A 12,925-nucleotide genomic window follows, 5' to 3' on the forward strand; every position below is an offset into this window, starting at 1 on the left:
AAAGTGTACTTAATCAGCCTGCATTCCTGTCACACAGCAAGCTGGGCAGTTAGCCCACAAAGTGCTGGAGAGCATCCAAAGCAGGGCAACAAAGCTGGCGAGTGGTCTAGAGCACAAGTCTTAGGAGGAATGGCTGAGAAAACTCAGGTGGGGGACGAGGAGGAGGACACCCGGCCTCCTTCCCTTGCTGGTCACTTGGTGGCAGTGTTAGGGAAGCCAGTTGAGAGCACTGGTATTTTCTAGGGAGAAGTTTAGGACAACACTGCTGTGCGCTTTCCACAAGCAAATAACCAACAAATTCAGTCCCTCAGAACCACCTCCCACTGGGATCTCAAGAACCTTGGTGTGGAGAGGACACTTAGCCCTGGCTGGGGTCCACAGGCAGAGATGCAGCTCCCACTGTGCACAGAGACACCTCGGAGAATCTGACTTCCAGATAACTAGCTGATAACTATGTAAGCACCTCTCAGTGGCTTGTACATTGGTGGCCAGCCTGCAGCCTGTGGCTTTCACAAGGACCAGAATGTATGTGGTTCTCACCAGTAATTTCAAACGGTGCTTGTAAGAGGTATGAGTTAGCAAGGAAACTGTTAAAACATACCTTGCTAAAGGCTTGACACCAGCACCACTGAGACTGTATGAGGATATGAGGAAATAGATGTTATAGCAAACAATGAAACACTAACCAGATTATTCCTTATTTGCAAGAGTAATGCCTGGTCAGTCTTTTTTCTCTGTCACCACCTTCTTGATAACTACTTCTAAACAAACTAAACTAAGGCTATGTGAATTGACAAATAGGATTCATGTCTTTTCTCCTATGAGACTTGTGACAGACTGCAGATTTCTGTTCTGAAAGACCAAGAGGCTGAATTTGTGTGCCTTGCATATCAGACAAATGTGTCCAGAAGTGCCCCTTTGCTGCTAACAGTTTTTCTGTCATGGATGCAGTGTGAGCACTTCTCTCCTGTTTCATGGCTGTGTAACCAGGTACAAGGGAGGGGCCTGAATGGTAATGGAGGAGACAGAATGGTCAAGGTGGCAGGCACAGCACATTTGAGGAAAGGCTCCTCTCAGCTGACCCACAGTCCCTAGACATCTTACTCACAATCCTGTCCCCAGCTGTAGCCCTTGTATTTGCCAGCTCATGCAGTCATGTGCCTCTTGCTATGTGACCACATGTTGACAAGGCCTGCACGTCTGCAGAGGAGCAAGTCCAGAGCACTACTGAAAAAGCTTCTTGTTCACCTATCGTGGGAAAAAAATGTGAAAGCCTGGTATGTGTGCCTGCTGAAGGTTCAAAAACCAAAATCACAGAATTGTCAGGGTTGGAAGGGACCGGAAGGATCCTCTAGTTCCAACCCCCCCTGCCATGGGCAGGGACACCTCACAGTAGATCAGGTTGCTCAGAGACACATCCAGCCTGGCCTTAAAAACTTCCAGGCATGGGGTTTCTACCACCTCCCTGGGCAACCTGTTCCAGTGTCTCACCACCCTTATGGCGAAGAACTTCTTCCAAACAACTAATTGAAATCTCCCCTCCTCTAGCTTGGATCCATTTCCCTCCAGTCCTATCACTCCCTGACACCCTCAGAAGTCCCTCCCCAGCTTTCTTGTAGGCCCCCTTCAAATACTGGAAGGCCACAATAAGGTCTCCTTGGAGCCTTTGTGCTATGGAAAGAGTCCCCTCTGGGCAGCGCAAAAAACCTGTGCTAAGACAAAATAGTGGCTGTAAGAAAAACACCTGCTCATCATGCAAAACCCTGTTAGGTTTCAGGAAAAAATTAGATTCCCCAGGTCTCTTTTTAGAACCCAAGATACTGCACCCAAGAACAATGATTTAAGTACATTGTAGGATAAGAGCCAAAGGAACTTCTGCATCCAAAACCATAAAGTTATAATTTATTTTTGTAACTTTTCTATCCTAAAGTATTTGCATGTGTGATATAGATGATTTGTGGCTGCAAGCAGATTATTAGTTATGTCTAAATCTCACATTCACCAGATTGCATAATTCAAAATGACAGATGAGATGTTATTAGCTTACAGGAGTAGGGTTCTAATGACCTTAAACATGGTTTCAAAGATAAAAATGGAAAGTTATGGTTCTTTTATTTCCAGCATATAGAAATTCATGTAGTTTTATTATGTGAAACTGAATTGTGCATTTGCCCCAGATTCTGAGCAGTGCTACTGCAGGGTATATTTACAATTCTGTACTATTCTGGTAGGAATTAATATTTTTTACCTGTGGACAGGTAAGCTATCAGCTGCTGGAAAAGCAAAAGGTCCAGAAGCAGCTGTGAACTTACCAATGCAAGTCCTAAGTTTAGGAAGAAATTATCCAGTTGGAAATGCTAAGAGAATCCTGAATTATGTCAGCAGGTTGAGGGAGGTGATTCTCCCCCTCTGTTCCGCTCTGGTGAGACCCCACTTGGAGTAGTGCGTCCAGTTCTGGAGCCCCTATTACAGTGAGGATCTGGAGGTGCTGGAAGGTGTCCAGAGAAGGGCCACAAGGATGATCAGAGACCTGGAGCTCCTCTCCTATGAGGACAGACTGAAGGAGTTGGGGCTGTTCAGTCTGGAGAAGAGAAGGCTCCAAAGAGACTTTCTTGTGGCCTTCCAGTATCTGAAGGGGGCTAAGAGAAAGCTGGGGAGGGACTTTTGAGGGTGTCAGGGAGTGACAGGACTAGGGGGATTGGAAAAAAAATAGAAATAGGTAGATTCAGATTGGATGTTAGGAAGAAGTTTTTCACCATGAGGGTGGTGAGAAACTAGAACAAGTTGCCCAGGGAAGTGGTAGCAGCCTCATACCTGCAGGTTTTCAAGGCCAGGCTGGCTCTGAGCAACCTGATCTAGTGTTAGGGGTCTCTGCCATGGCAGGGGGATTGGAACTAGATGATCCTTGAGGTCCCTTCCAACCCTGACAATTCTATGATTCTATGTCCAAGGATTAATCTGGAAAAATTACAGGTCAACACTGAATATTAAAGGCATCTTCTGTATTGGGCTCCAGATTTGACAGGATACGGAGATAGAATTTTTATTGAAATACTTGAGAACATTGAATAGGAAAATCAAATATTATTAACTCACTGAATTTTAATGTGGAGTAAGCAGTTCTTGCCTCTTTCATTTATTATCAACAGAGACCCTTTGAGGCACGAGAGAGGCATTCATATAGGAATTTAAGGAATCTTCCTAGTGAAGGAGGAAGTAAAAAATTAAAATACAAGAAGATTGATTAGTTGAACAGTAAAGAAAGAAATCTGGAGCCCACTGTGAGCCTTTCCATCCAGCCTCCAGGAACAGCACAGATTCAGAAGTTTAGATGCAAAGGAAAATATGCAATCAGTACAAGTCATAATTCTGAATAAATAGTTCACTTGCATTGTCGTGAAAGGATCTTGGGGAACTAGCAGGGCTATTTCCTGTGGCTTGGGGCTAGACAAAACCTCCATCTTCAGAATGGATGTGGGGAAGACTTGCCTCTGTCTCACACAGCACTCTGTGCTTTTATTAATACCAGTTGCTGTTGCATGCCAGAAAAAGAAAGTGCTGCTTGCTATTTTTTGCACATTATTTGCTTTTCCACTTAGAAGTGAGGTTTAGGGAGGAGATAAAATAAGAGGCACAATGCATGTGATCTTTGTTGATCATTCTAACAATTCTACCTCCCAAACACCAAGTATCAACCCTCCTGGGGGAAATGAAGATGGATTCACAGTGCACAGGTTCTGCATGGAAGAAGCTGCTGGCTGTTAACTGAACAAGCTAATGCAGGCTTCAGTGCATATTCCATTTGGTTATTTCTGGAACATCTCTCTTGCAAAGACAGAGAGACCTGGGACTGTTTAGTCTGGAGAAGAGAAGGCTGAGAGGGGATCTTACCAACATCTACAAATATCTGAAGGGTGGGTGTCAAGATGAGGGTGCCAGGCTCTTTTTGGTGGTGCCCAGTGATAGGGCAAGGAACAATGGGTACAAGCTGAAACCTCCACATGAGCAGAAACTTCTTTACAGTGAGGGTGCCAGAGCCCTGGAGCAGGCTGCCTGGAGAGGTTGTGGAGTGTCCTTCTGTGCAGACTTCCAAAGCTCACCTGGATGCATTCCTGTGCAGCCTGCCCTAGGTGATCCTGCTCAGATGGAGGTGTTTGACTCAATGATCTCTGGAGGTCCCTTCCAACCCCTAGCATTCTGTGATTCTGTGATTCAGCATCAGTTTACTTTAGACACTTTTGCTGACCACTTTCCAGCATACAGATTTGCATATTTTGCAAAAACACTGATGCTTCTCAAGAGACTTACCACTACTTAGTCCCTTGGGGAGAAATACAAATAAGCAGAGTGACCACTCAAGGATAAAACCCAAGCACTATGCAAGTCATTAGAGATTTCACCACAAATTTCAGCTATGCCAGGAGGACACAAATTGTGCTCCTACACAAACAGATCTGAGGCAAAAGAAGTAAAGTATGAGCCCATCAGTCCAATTAGTTCACAAAAATGAATTTAGAATCTCTTTGTAAAATATTCTTTACTATTCTTATTAATCTTGCTTATTCTGAAAACAAAAGAACTATAGTAATATATAACCATATAAGGTATCTTAATTAATCATGGAATCAGAGAATGGCTTAGACTGGAAGGGACCTCAAAGATTATCTACTTTAACCTCTATGCTGTGGCAGGGACACCTCTCAACTAGACTTGGCTGCCCTAGGCCTTGAGCACCCCCAGGGAGAAGGTATCCACAACTTCCTTGGGCAACCTATTCCAGAGTCACACCACCCTTGTACTGAAGAACTTCTTCCTAAGATCCAGTCTGAACCTGTTCTCCCTCAGCTTCAAACCATTCCCCCTTGTCCTTCCACTAGACACCCTTATGAAAAGTCCCTCTCCAGCCTTCCTATAGCATCCCTTCAGGTATTGGAAGGCAGTTCTAAGGTCCTCCCAGAGTCTTCTCTAGGCTGAACAACCCTAGCTCCCTCAGCTTATCCTCAGCAGAGGTGTTCCAGTCCTTGGATCATCTTTGTAGCCCTCCTTTGGACTCATTCCAATAGCTCTGTGTCCTTCTCATGATGGGGACACCAGAACTAGATGCAGTATTCGAGGTGAGGTCTCATGGGAGCAGAGTAAAGGGGCAGAATGACTTCTTTTGCCCTTCTGGCCACACTCCTCTTGGTGCAGGTTGCATTTTGTGTGTGTGTGTTTATTTTTTATTCTCTGCACTATTTTCATTAAACTACTTTAGGATTTCTTTTAAGAGCTTTTTCTTCTGCCTTGTGAATTTGAAAGCTAACTCAAATCAACTGTATTCAGTGTAGAAACACAGTATCAATGTATTTCTCAGCAAGTTACAGCAGGGTTTTCAAAGTGATAAAATTGGGAGGGTTTTGTTGCTGAAACTTCAGTTTCTAAGATCATCTGACTTTTCTGACTTCAGAATGAGAGAAACCAGACACTTTCTGCTCTTACACAACAGTGCGTTTCCGGACAGTATGACTTCCTCATTGTGAAATGCAAAACAGAAAGAGTTGACACAACACAAACACTGTTAAGTCTTTCACACAACAGCACTGTTAAGTCTTTCACAGAGACACCATTCTCCATTTCTGATCCCAGTCAGATCACTTCTAGGGATTGGAGGGGGAAAATGTGTATTTATTAAATGTATGTAATTACGTTGAGTCTATTCTCTGCTAGTTTATTAAGATTCAGTCTCGCTATCAAAAGCCCTGAAGGATATCCAGACCCATAACTCATGAAACAAATCTTAACTTTTCTCCAGGCATCTCCATTTTTTCTCCAATAAAGGATGCTATGAGCAAGTTAGGGTGTTTGCATAAGTCCCAAATTGCTCTTCCAGGACTCTAGGCACTTTTCACTGTTACAGGATTTTCTTGGCTAATTCAGACACTAGAAATACATTTCATTATACAATTCTCTTATAGTAATATTTCATGCTGGCCTGTCTTGTCTAAAGATGAACCTTGTGGGTTGTTGGACACACCAAAAACTAGAGTGGGAGTGTTATGAAAGTGTTTGGGAATCCAGGTTTTCGGCATTATTACTCTGCAACAGTAGCTGGACTCAGCATCTTCCTATGGCCCAAATCACTCTTAAAACAAGTTAGATTAAATGTAAAATGAAAGAGCTCCTTTACAGTATCTAAGAATGGACATGATACTTGCAAAGAAGATAAAACCCATGCATATGCCAAATTACACCGCTCCTCTGGGTGACTTAGCTGGTATGTCAGAGAGTCATAGAATTGTTAGGGTTGAAAGGGACCTCACGGATCACCCAGTTCCAGCCCCCTTGCCAGGTTGCTCAGAGCCACATCCAGCCTGGCCTTAAAAAACCTCCAGGGAGGTCCTGTGGATATGCATGGTCATCTGGATCAGAAACCAGCTGGCATAAATCTACATATGTAGACATTAGTCTGAGAAGGAAGTAGGCTGGGGATAATTCCTCCACCCTTTCATACTCCGAAGCCATTTCAGGGAGTCATGGCAGACTCCCTGAGCCCTCCCCTTTTGAAAACTCTCCTGTGCTTTTTGCTTCTCCCTGCGCAGCCCTTCTCCAAGTCAGGCTGGTAAACAGTTTGGTGAGAATGCATCTGCCAGGCTGGAAAATGTACCAAGCCCGAAATGCGAAACGTCAATGTTTTGAACCCTTCTCCGTACCAGGACGTTCCTTGCCCAGGGCATACCGTGGTACTAGACACCACACGCACGCTGTTTGATAGGGATCACTACTTCGTATTTCAGGTAAATACAGAGGCTTTGTTTTCCAGCCACACATGGGTGAAAAACACTCTGCTGACAGGCGCCGCGCTGAGCCTGTGGCCAAGGAGGGGCCACGGCACTCAGCACCGCCACAGGGAAAGCCGCCGCTCAGGCGCGGTCGTACTCGCTGGGACAAGAAGTTCACTTTTTTTGTGGAACCTTGAAAGTAAGAAACCCCGGGCAGCAGAAACCCCGGGCCCTGAGGGTGAGAGCGGGCAGCGAGGGCTCCGGGGAGGGCTTGTTGGAAAGTTCCCATCGGCCCCAGACACAGCACCTTCCCCCGGCTCCGGGTGTAACTCGGGCGCCCTGCAGCGCCGCCTGGCGCTGCTAGGGGGCACCTCCGTGCGGGTGGGGTGAGTCACGAGACGTCGCGCAGCAGCTGTTGCTGGAAGGCTGAGGCAAGGTTCCGGGGAGGGGCTCTGTCATTGGCTGAAGGCGAGCACCTCAGGCGCTCCCATTGGCCCGCCGGCGGGCAGAGGCGGAGCGCGGGCGTCCATAAATAAGGAAGCCAGGAAGGGCAGCAGACAGTCCTAGTTGGGGGTATTGCGGCAATCGGAAGAGCGTCGCCTATCTGCTTAACGCCGCCGGGACATGCTCGCAGTCTGACTGACCGCAGGTGGCCGCCGCGCCCGGGATACGAATGAAGAAACAGTTGCTCCTCCTGTTCACACATCGGGGACTTGTCAGCCGAGGGGGCCGCAGGGGGAAGCGCCGTCGAAAATGGCCTCGTTCAGCATCCGCGCTGCGCGGCCTGAGGACTGCCCCGACCTGCTGCGACTGATCAAGGTGCGGGGCTGGAGGGAGGGCGGCCCACGAGAGCGGCCGCTGCGTGCTCCCCGCACCCTGCACTGCCGGGAAGGGGCGCGGCGGGGCCGGGAGGCTGGTCAGGCACTGATCGACCCCCCCGCATTCAGCGGCGGGGGAGGAGGCGATGGGGGCACCTTGGCTTCCGGAGCAAAACAAGCTCTTGCGCAAGGCGACGGGGGGCGGGGGGAGTAGCCAATGGGGAAGCGGCGGCGGGAAGGGTCCGCTGAACCTTGTTTCTTTTCCAGGAACTAGCAAAATACGAAGATATGGAGGATCAAGTGGTGCTAACGGAGAAAGGTATAAAAGCGGTATCTGCTCACTGGGTTGGTAGTCTGCTGATGGTATCTGTAGTTTCAGTGCTGATTTTATTTCTTTTCTAGAGCTGCTTGAGGATGGCTTTGGCGAGCACCCTTTCTACCACTGCCTGGTTGCAGAATTGCCAAAAGAACAGTGGTCGTCTGAAGGTGAGACTCCCTGATACTTGCTTCTAGACGCTAAATACCTAAGAGACATCTTGTATGTAATGTTCTCAGTTATGCACAAGGCTCTACCAGTGTGTTGGGGTAGGAGGAAGAGGTTAACTGTTAAATACAGTAGCACATAGTGATTCTCAGCTGAAGTAGTTGCTAATCCCGGAGTCGTGGGAAGATGAGGTATAACGTAATGTACTTAACTCCAATTACTTAAATGGCTTTTTTTTTTTTTTTTGTTTGACCCTGACTTACCTTGATGTAATCCTGTTGAATCACATTTTTTTCTTTAATTTGTCCCCAATCTTCAGGTTACAGTCTCTAGCTTCGCCATGTACATGGCCCTTCCGTGTACATGGATGGGCGGGGAGGTAACTAAAAGATCCGTTACACAATAAAGTAGATGATCATAATATGAGGTAAGGTCTACAGGGACAAGTGCTATTCCCAAACGTTTAATCCAAGACACAGTAGCTCAGAAATCTGTTTGCACGTTTCTCATACAGTATGTGCAGAATCTGAAGGCAGATGTAGTTGAAATACTCAGGGCTTAGGTTTGAGTGGGCTGATGTCGAAAGAGTTGGTTTCTCATTGCTGCTGAGCCACAGAATTACAGTAGCAGCTGCAGCTTTGCTTTGTGGTGCTGAAGGTAGTGATACACTCAGGGGAAGCATAAATTGAGGTGCTGGAAATGCTGCTCTAGAAGTGACCTGCGACCATGCTTTCTGACCCAGTGCAGTTACTGAGGAACATCCATTGAAAGATCAGTGTTCACTAGTTAGAGAAGACTCTTTCAGTTGCTAAGGAAGTGGAGTTGGGACAATCTTCTAAGATGGTGAACTCTTGTGTAAAGTTTTTGTTTGTATTCTAGAATGCAAGTAGTGGGGGAAAAAAAAACCACCACAAACAACCAGGGTTTGCATTTGTTTGTACTTGTGTTCAACACTGTAATTGTGCTTTGAGGATTTCAGGGCATGGCAAGGGCAATCTTCATTCTGTTTGGTTGATACAAGTTTGTCACAACTCGGTTTTTCAGCTGTCTTTATTTGCAAACTTCGTTCTTAACCTAGCAGTACATGTCTGCATGTGACAGAGTGCCTCTGTTTAAACATGCATGTAAGACTTGATTGGTTTTGCCCTTGAAATTCAGGCTGGCTGAAGTTGCACCTTTTTGTTTCAGAACACAGCATTGTGGGCTTTGCCATGTATTACTTCACTTACGATCCATGGATTGGAAAACTGCTGTATCTGGAAGATTTTTATGTGATGGCTGAGTATAGAGGTATGTGCTGCAGAATTACATCAGCTGCTGCTTGTAGGGCTTCTTTACAATGGAAAATTGAGTTTATTTTTGTTTGATTTTTTCTAGGACTGGGCATTGGGTCAGAAATCCTGAAGAACTTGAGTCAGGTATGTTTAAGTGACACTGTCTTGATCTGGAAGCTGGTAAGGAGACTCCATGAGTGAAATTAAGACACAAATGAGGTCCTATATCGAGATGAGACTGTTTATTACAATGAAGCAAACAATGCAAGAATAGGGGAGAGAAAAAGAGGAAACAAACATCATTACCACCTCATAGTCCTCCTATAGTGGGGGAAAAGAGATGTTCCTGGGCTGCTGCCTCCAGCCTGAGATGTCCCAGGTGATATTGCCCTTCCACTAAGCTGGCATGGCTGAGGTTTTTCTGTTGTTCCTGATTCGCTCCTTGTAGCTCCACCTGGCCCATACCCATGTCACATTCCGGGGTGGCTTTCAAGGGGTCTTCCCACGTGCCTGCAGGGGTCGGTGACTAGTGGCCTCTGCCCCTTTTTGCCAGTCGTTCAGGGTGATCTTATCTTTGTTCAGATACTTGGTGTAATCATCACAATCACCAGGTGATTTACTCATTCAAGAGAGGATTCCCTCAGATACATCTCAAAAGGCAGAACTGAGGACGCTAGCAGGGCAGCATTCATCTCAACTGCCTAAGCTTTTCCTTCAGCCCTAAGCAGAACTAAATCTGAGGTGAGGGGAGGACACTGGACAGCTTTAAAACATTGTCTAGAATCTTTTACAAACAGTGAGAAGCACTGAGGTGTAACCCAGGGGAATCGACTTGTGATAGACAGTTGCTGAGTAGTCTGCCTTGGGCTCATTATTCCTGGGCTCATTATCTGGGGCTGCTATCTGAGACAGTGTGGTGTGGCACACTTGCAGGTTGCTGTCAAGTGCCGCTGCAGCAGTATGCACTTCCTCGTGGCAGAGTGGAACGAACCATCCATCAGGTTCTACAAGAGAAGGGGTGCGTCTGATCTTTCCACTGAGGAGGGGTGGAGGCTCTTCAAAATTGACAAAGAGTACCTCCTGAAGATGGCAACAGAAGAGTGAGAGATTATTCCAGCAAATAAATTCTCCCTGCAAATATTTGTGCTCTCTGAATAAACTCCCTTCTTGCTTTTTCTCTGTACAGTCGGTAGTGGAATAAAGTAGTGTGGATGCTAATAATGAAAATGCTATGCAGGTGTGGTCCTGGAGTAATTGGTACTGTGATCTGGAGGCATCTGAAGTTGCATATGTGCTTGTGTGCATCCTTTACCAGTGTGGGCTTGTAATCTTTGTATATGGAAACTTCATTCTTGTAAGTGTCATTCAAATGTGTACAATGTACACACTGGTAGGGTTTGTTTTAATTATTGCCTTTTATAAAAATAAATAGTGTTTTCACTTGATGGTGGTAGTTTTGACTTAATTTATCTTGCATGGATCTTAACAAAAAGAGTATTCACCCAAACACTTTCACAAGGGGAGTGCACTGTAGCGCAGTCCTGATGAGATAATAAAGGGTGGCCTTGAGGGCCTGGGGGATTCAGGGGTCATGTTCAGGACCTGTAATAAAGCTGTGTGGAGGAGGGTGAGATTAGCCTCTATTTCACATTCTGTGAGCAGTACGTGCAAATGAGCTACGCCTGTGTTACAGTTGGTTTGATAAGAGTCCTGCAGTCAAGCTGCTTCTCTCAGTTGAGAAGCAGCTCTGGAAAAACGTGAGGTTGTGGCCTTTCTTTCTTGGGCCTCCCAGTTAACTGCACAAGGGCATAACCTTGTAGGGGAAGATGCATCTAGCTGTAGTTTCAAAGTCTAAATCACAAAAATGGGTTTGGTCAGGAGAAAGTATTTACATGAACTGCACAAACTCCTCTGTGACCCTTAAACTGCCATCACTGAACGCTTGTGATGTACACAAACCCCCATCAGGATTTCAGAGCCTGTGCAGAGTGTTTTGCATGAGCCTCAGTGCTGCGCAGTCTGGCAGGGTTGAGCCATCTGAAACCAAGTGCTGTGCTAAGCAGTAGGAAACTTGGGTCCTGCCTGTTCAAATCTTTGTCCAGCAGTAAGTGAAAACAATGCTGCTCATCGACTTTTTTAATCAGCTTGGAAATGAACTTAGCAATACTGTGTGAAATGAACTTTTGCAATACTGTGTCTGCCTTTCTCAGAAGTTAATGGTCAAAGTGGCTGCAAACAAGTTTCTTGCTGCTCTGCTCTTCTTCTAGTACCCCTGCAATGAAAGGCTTCCTTTGACCAGCGCTGCTTTCACTTCAAAGAAAGATTTACCTGTATTCTTGTGTTGACCTGGTTTAAATAAAACAGGCTTTTGAAGAGATTTTGATTGCTGCATAAATTTTGTCATCTGGAAGATGTCTCATTCTAGACAGTAGTGATCAGTGACTAGGCTAATGCTGAATCAATTTTAAGGACAAGGTGTCCCTCTGCCTGACCCAAACAGCAGGCTCTGCAGGGTGTTTGGCACAAAGCTGCTATTGTTTTCTGGTTTGTTTGTAACTAAGGCGTCAGCAGCAGGGTGTCAGCTCTACCCAGGTGCGAGGTACAGCTGTCAGCTGCTTCCTTAGGAATGAGAAGGCCAACAAGAGGTACAGGAGCTCTTGGAAGAGAGCGGGAGGTAGCATATGCCCAAGTTGGTTGTCCAGACAAACACAGGCTGGACAGAGCCTAGAGTCTGTCATACCAATTACCCTGATTTGACAGATCACGTTCTGCTTAAGAATCAGCCATTCTGGATGTTCCCTGTGTCTGTGAGGCACCTCAGCTGCTGTTAAGAGTTTCCCACCACTCACAGAAACGTCAGACATAAATCCCTCTCCTGCCCCAGGGGGAAAAGAATCCTGTATTTCTCATGGGAGCAGATGAACCGCCAAGCTCCAAGCCTCCTGACTTGCTCTTGCTGAACCTGTGCTCTTCAGTTCAGTAGGCTAAAGGAGATGAGAGTAAGCACACCTGAGAAACCAGCCTGGTAACTGGAGCTGGAGACAGCATGGGAAGGACAGGATGATCTCCAGCAGATCTCACTGTACATTATGGAGAGGTACTTTCTCATCAAGGAAGTTACAGCAACTTCACTGGTAACTTTTTGAGCTACAGTAACCTACTCCTGCATCTCAGTCCTAGTGTAATCTGGTTTGGAGTTACCTTAAAATAGTGGGTTTGGCTCTCTGTATCAGTCCAGAAGTTGCTTGCTGAAACAGCAGTTTAAGAATGTTTTCATTTTCAAAGTAAAAGTTCATCAGATATCTAGGACAGACCTACTGAAATCTCAGGCCTCAGCACAAGAAGGCTATCAAAGGTGCATGACTACAGGGAAAAAGCTAACTAATTAAGCATTGTAATTAGGAAAGTAAGCAGCTTAGTCAAATTTGCAATCAGTTGGAAAGCATTTATCAGATCTTGTTCAACACCTTCTGCCAATGCAGTCTAGCACTGCATCTTTTAAATGAATTCTGCTGAAATAGGTTCTCATGGAGTCACAGAAAACAAGGGAGGCAGCACTACATGAGAAGACCTTTTCTAGCCTACTTGTGA

At 45.9% G+C, this 12,925-nt stretch overlaps 1 protein-coding gene across 1 annotated transcript; it reads left to right on the top strand.

The window, feature by feature from the left end:
- Positions 1-7,330: 7,330 nt before the first annotated feature.
- SAT1 (spermidine/spermine N1-acetyltransferase 1) lies at positions 7,331-10,779 on the top strand. The gene is made up of 6 exons (XM_054166125.1): positions 7,331-7,577; positions 7,844-7,895; positions 7,979-8,062; positions 9,249-9,350; positions 9,438-9,478; positions 10,268-10,779. The coding sequence occupies exons 1-6, from the start codon at positions 7,512-7,514 to the stop codon at positions 10,436-10,438; spliced, it is 516 nt and encodes a 171-aa protein (XP_054022100.1). The 5' UTR covers positions 7,331-7,511; the 3' UTR covers positions 10,439-10,779.
- Positions 10,780-12,925: the final 2,146 nt, after the last annotated feature.

Source organism: Dryobates pubescens, chromosome 12, assembly GCF_014839835.1.
Source record: "Dryobates pubescens isolate bDryPub1 chromosome 12, bDryPub1.pri, whole genome shotgun sequence".
Taxonomy (NCBI): Eukaryota; Metazoa; Chordata; class Aves; order Piciformes; family Picidae; genus Dryobates; species Dryobates pubescens.

What these genes read in the sequence shown, in the direction of transcription:
- SAT1 (XM_054166125.1), top strand. Translation starts at nt 7,512, where the DNA reads ATGGCCTCGTTCAGCATCCGCGCTGCGCGGCCTGAGGACTGCCCCGAC. An exon ending in AGTGGTGCTAACGGAGAAAG is followed by an intron (nt 7,896 to 7,978) that starts GTATAAAAGCGG and finishes TTTCTTTTCTAG; the next exon opens with AGCTGCTTGAGGATGGCTTT. An exon ending in AGAACAGTGGTCGTCTGAAG is followed by an intron (nt 8,063 to 9,248) that starts GTGAGACTCCCT and finishes TTTTTGTTTCAG; the next exon opens with AACACAGCATTGTGGGCTTT.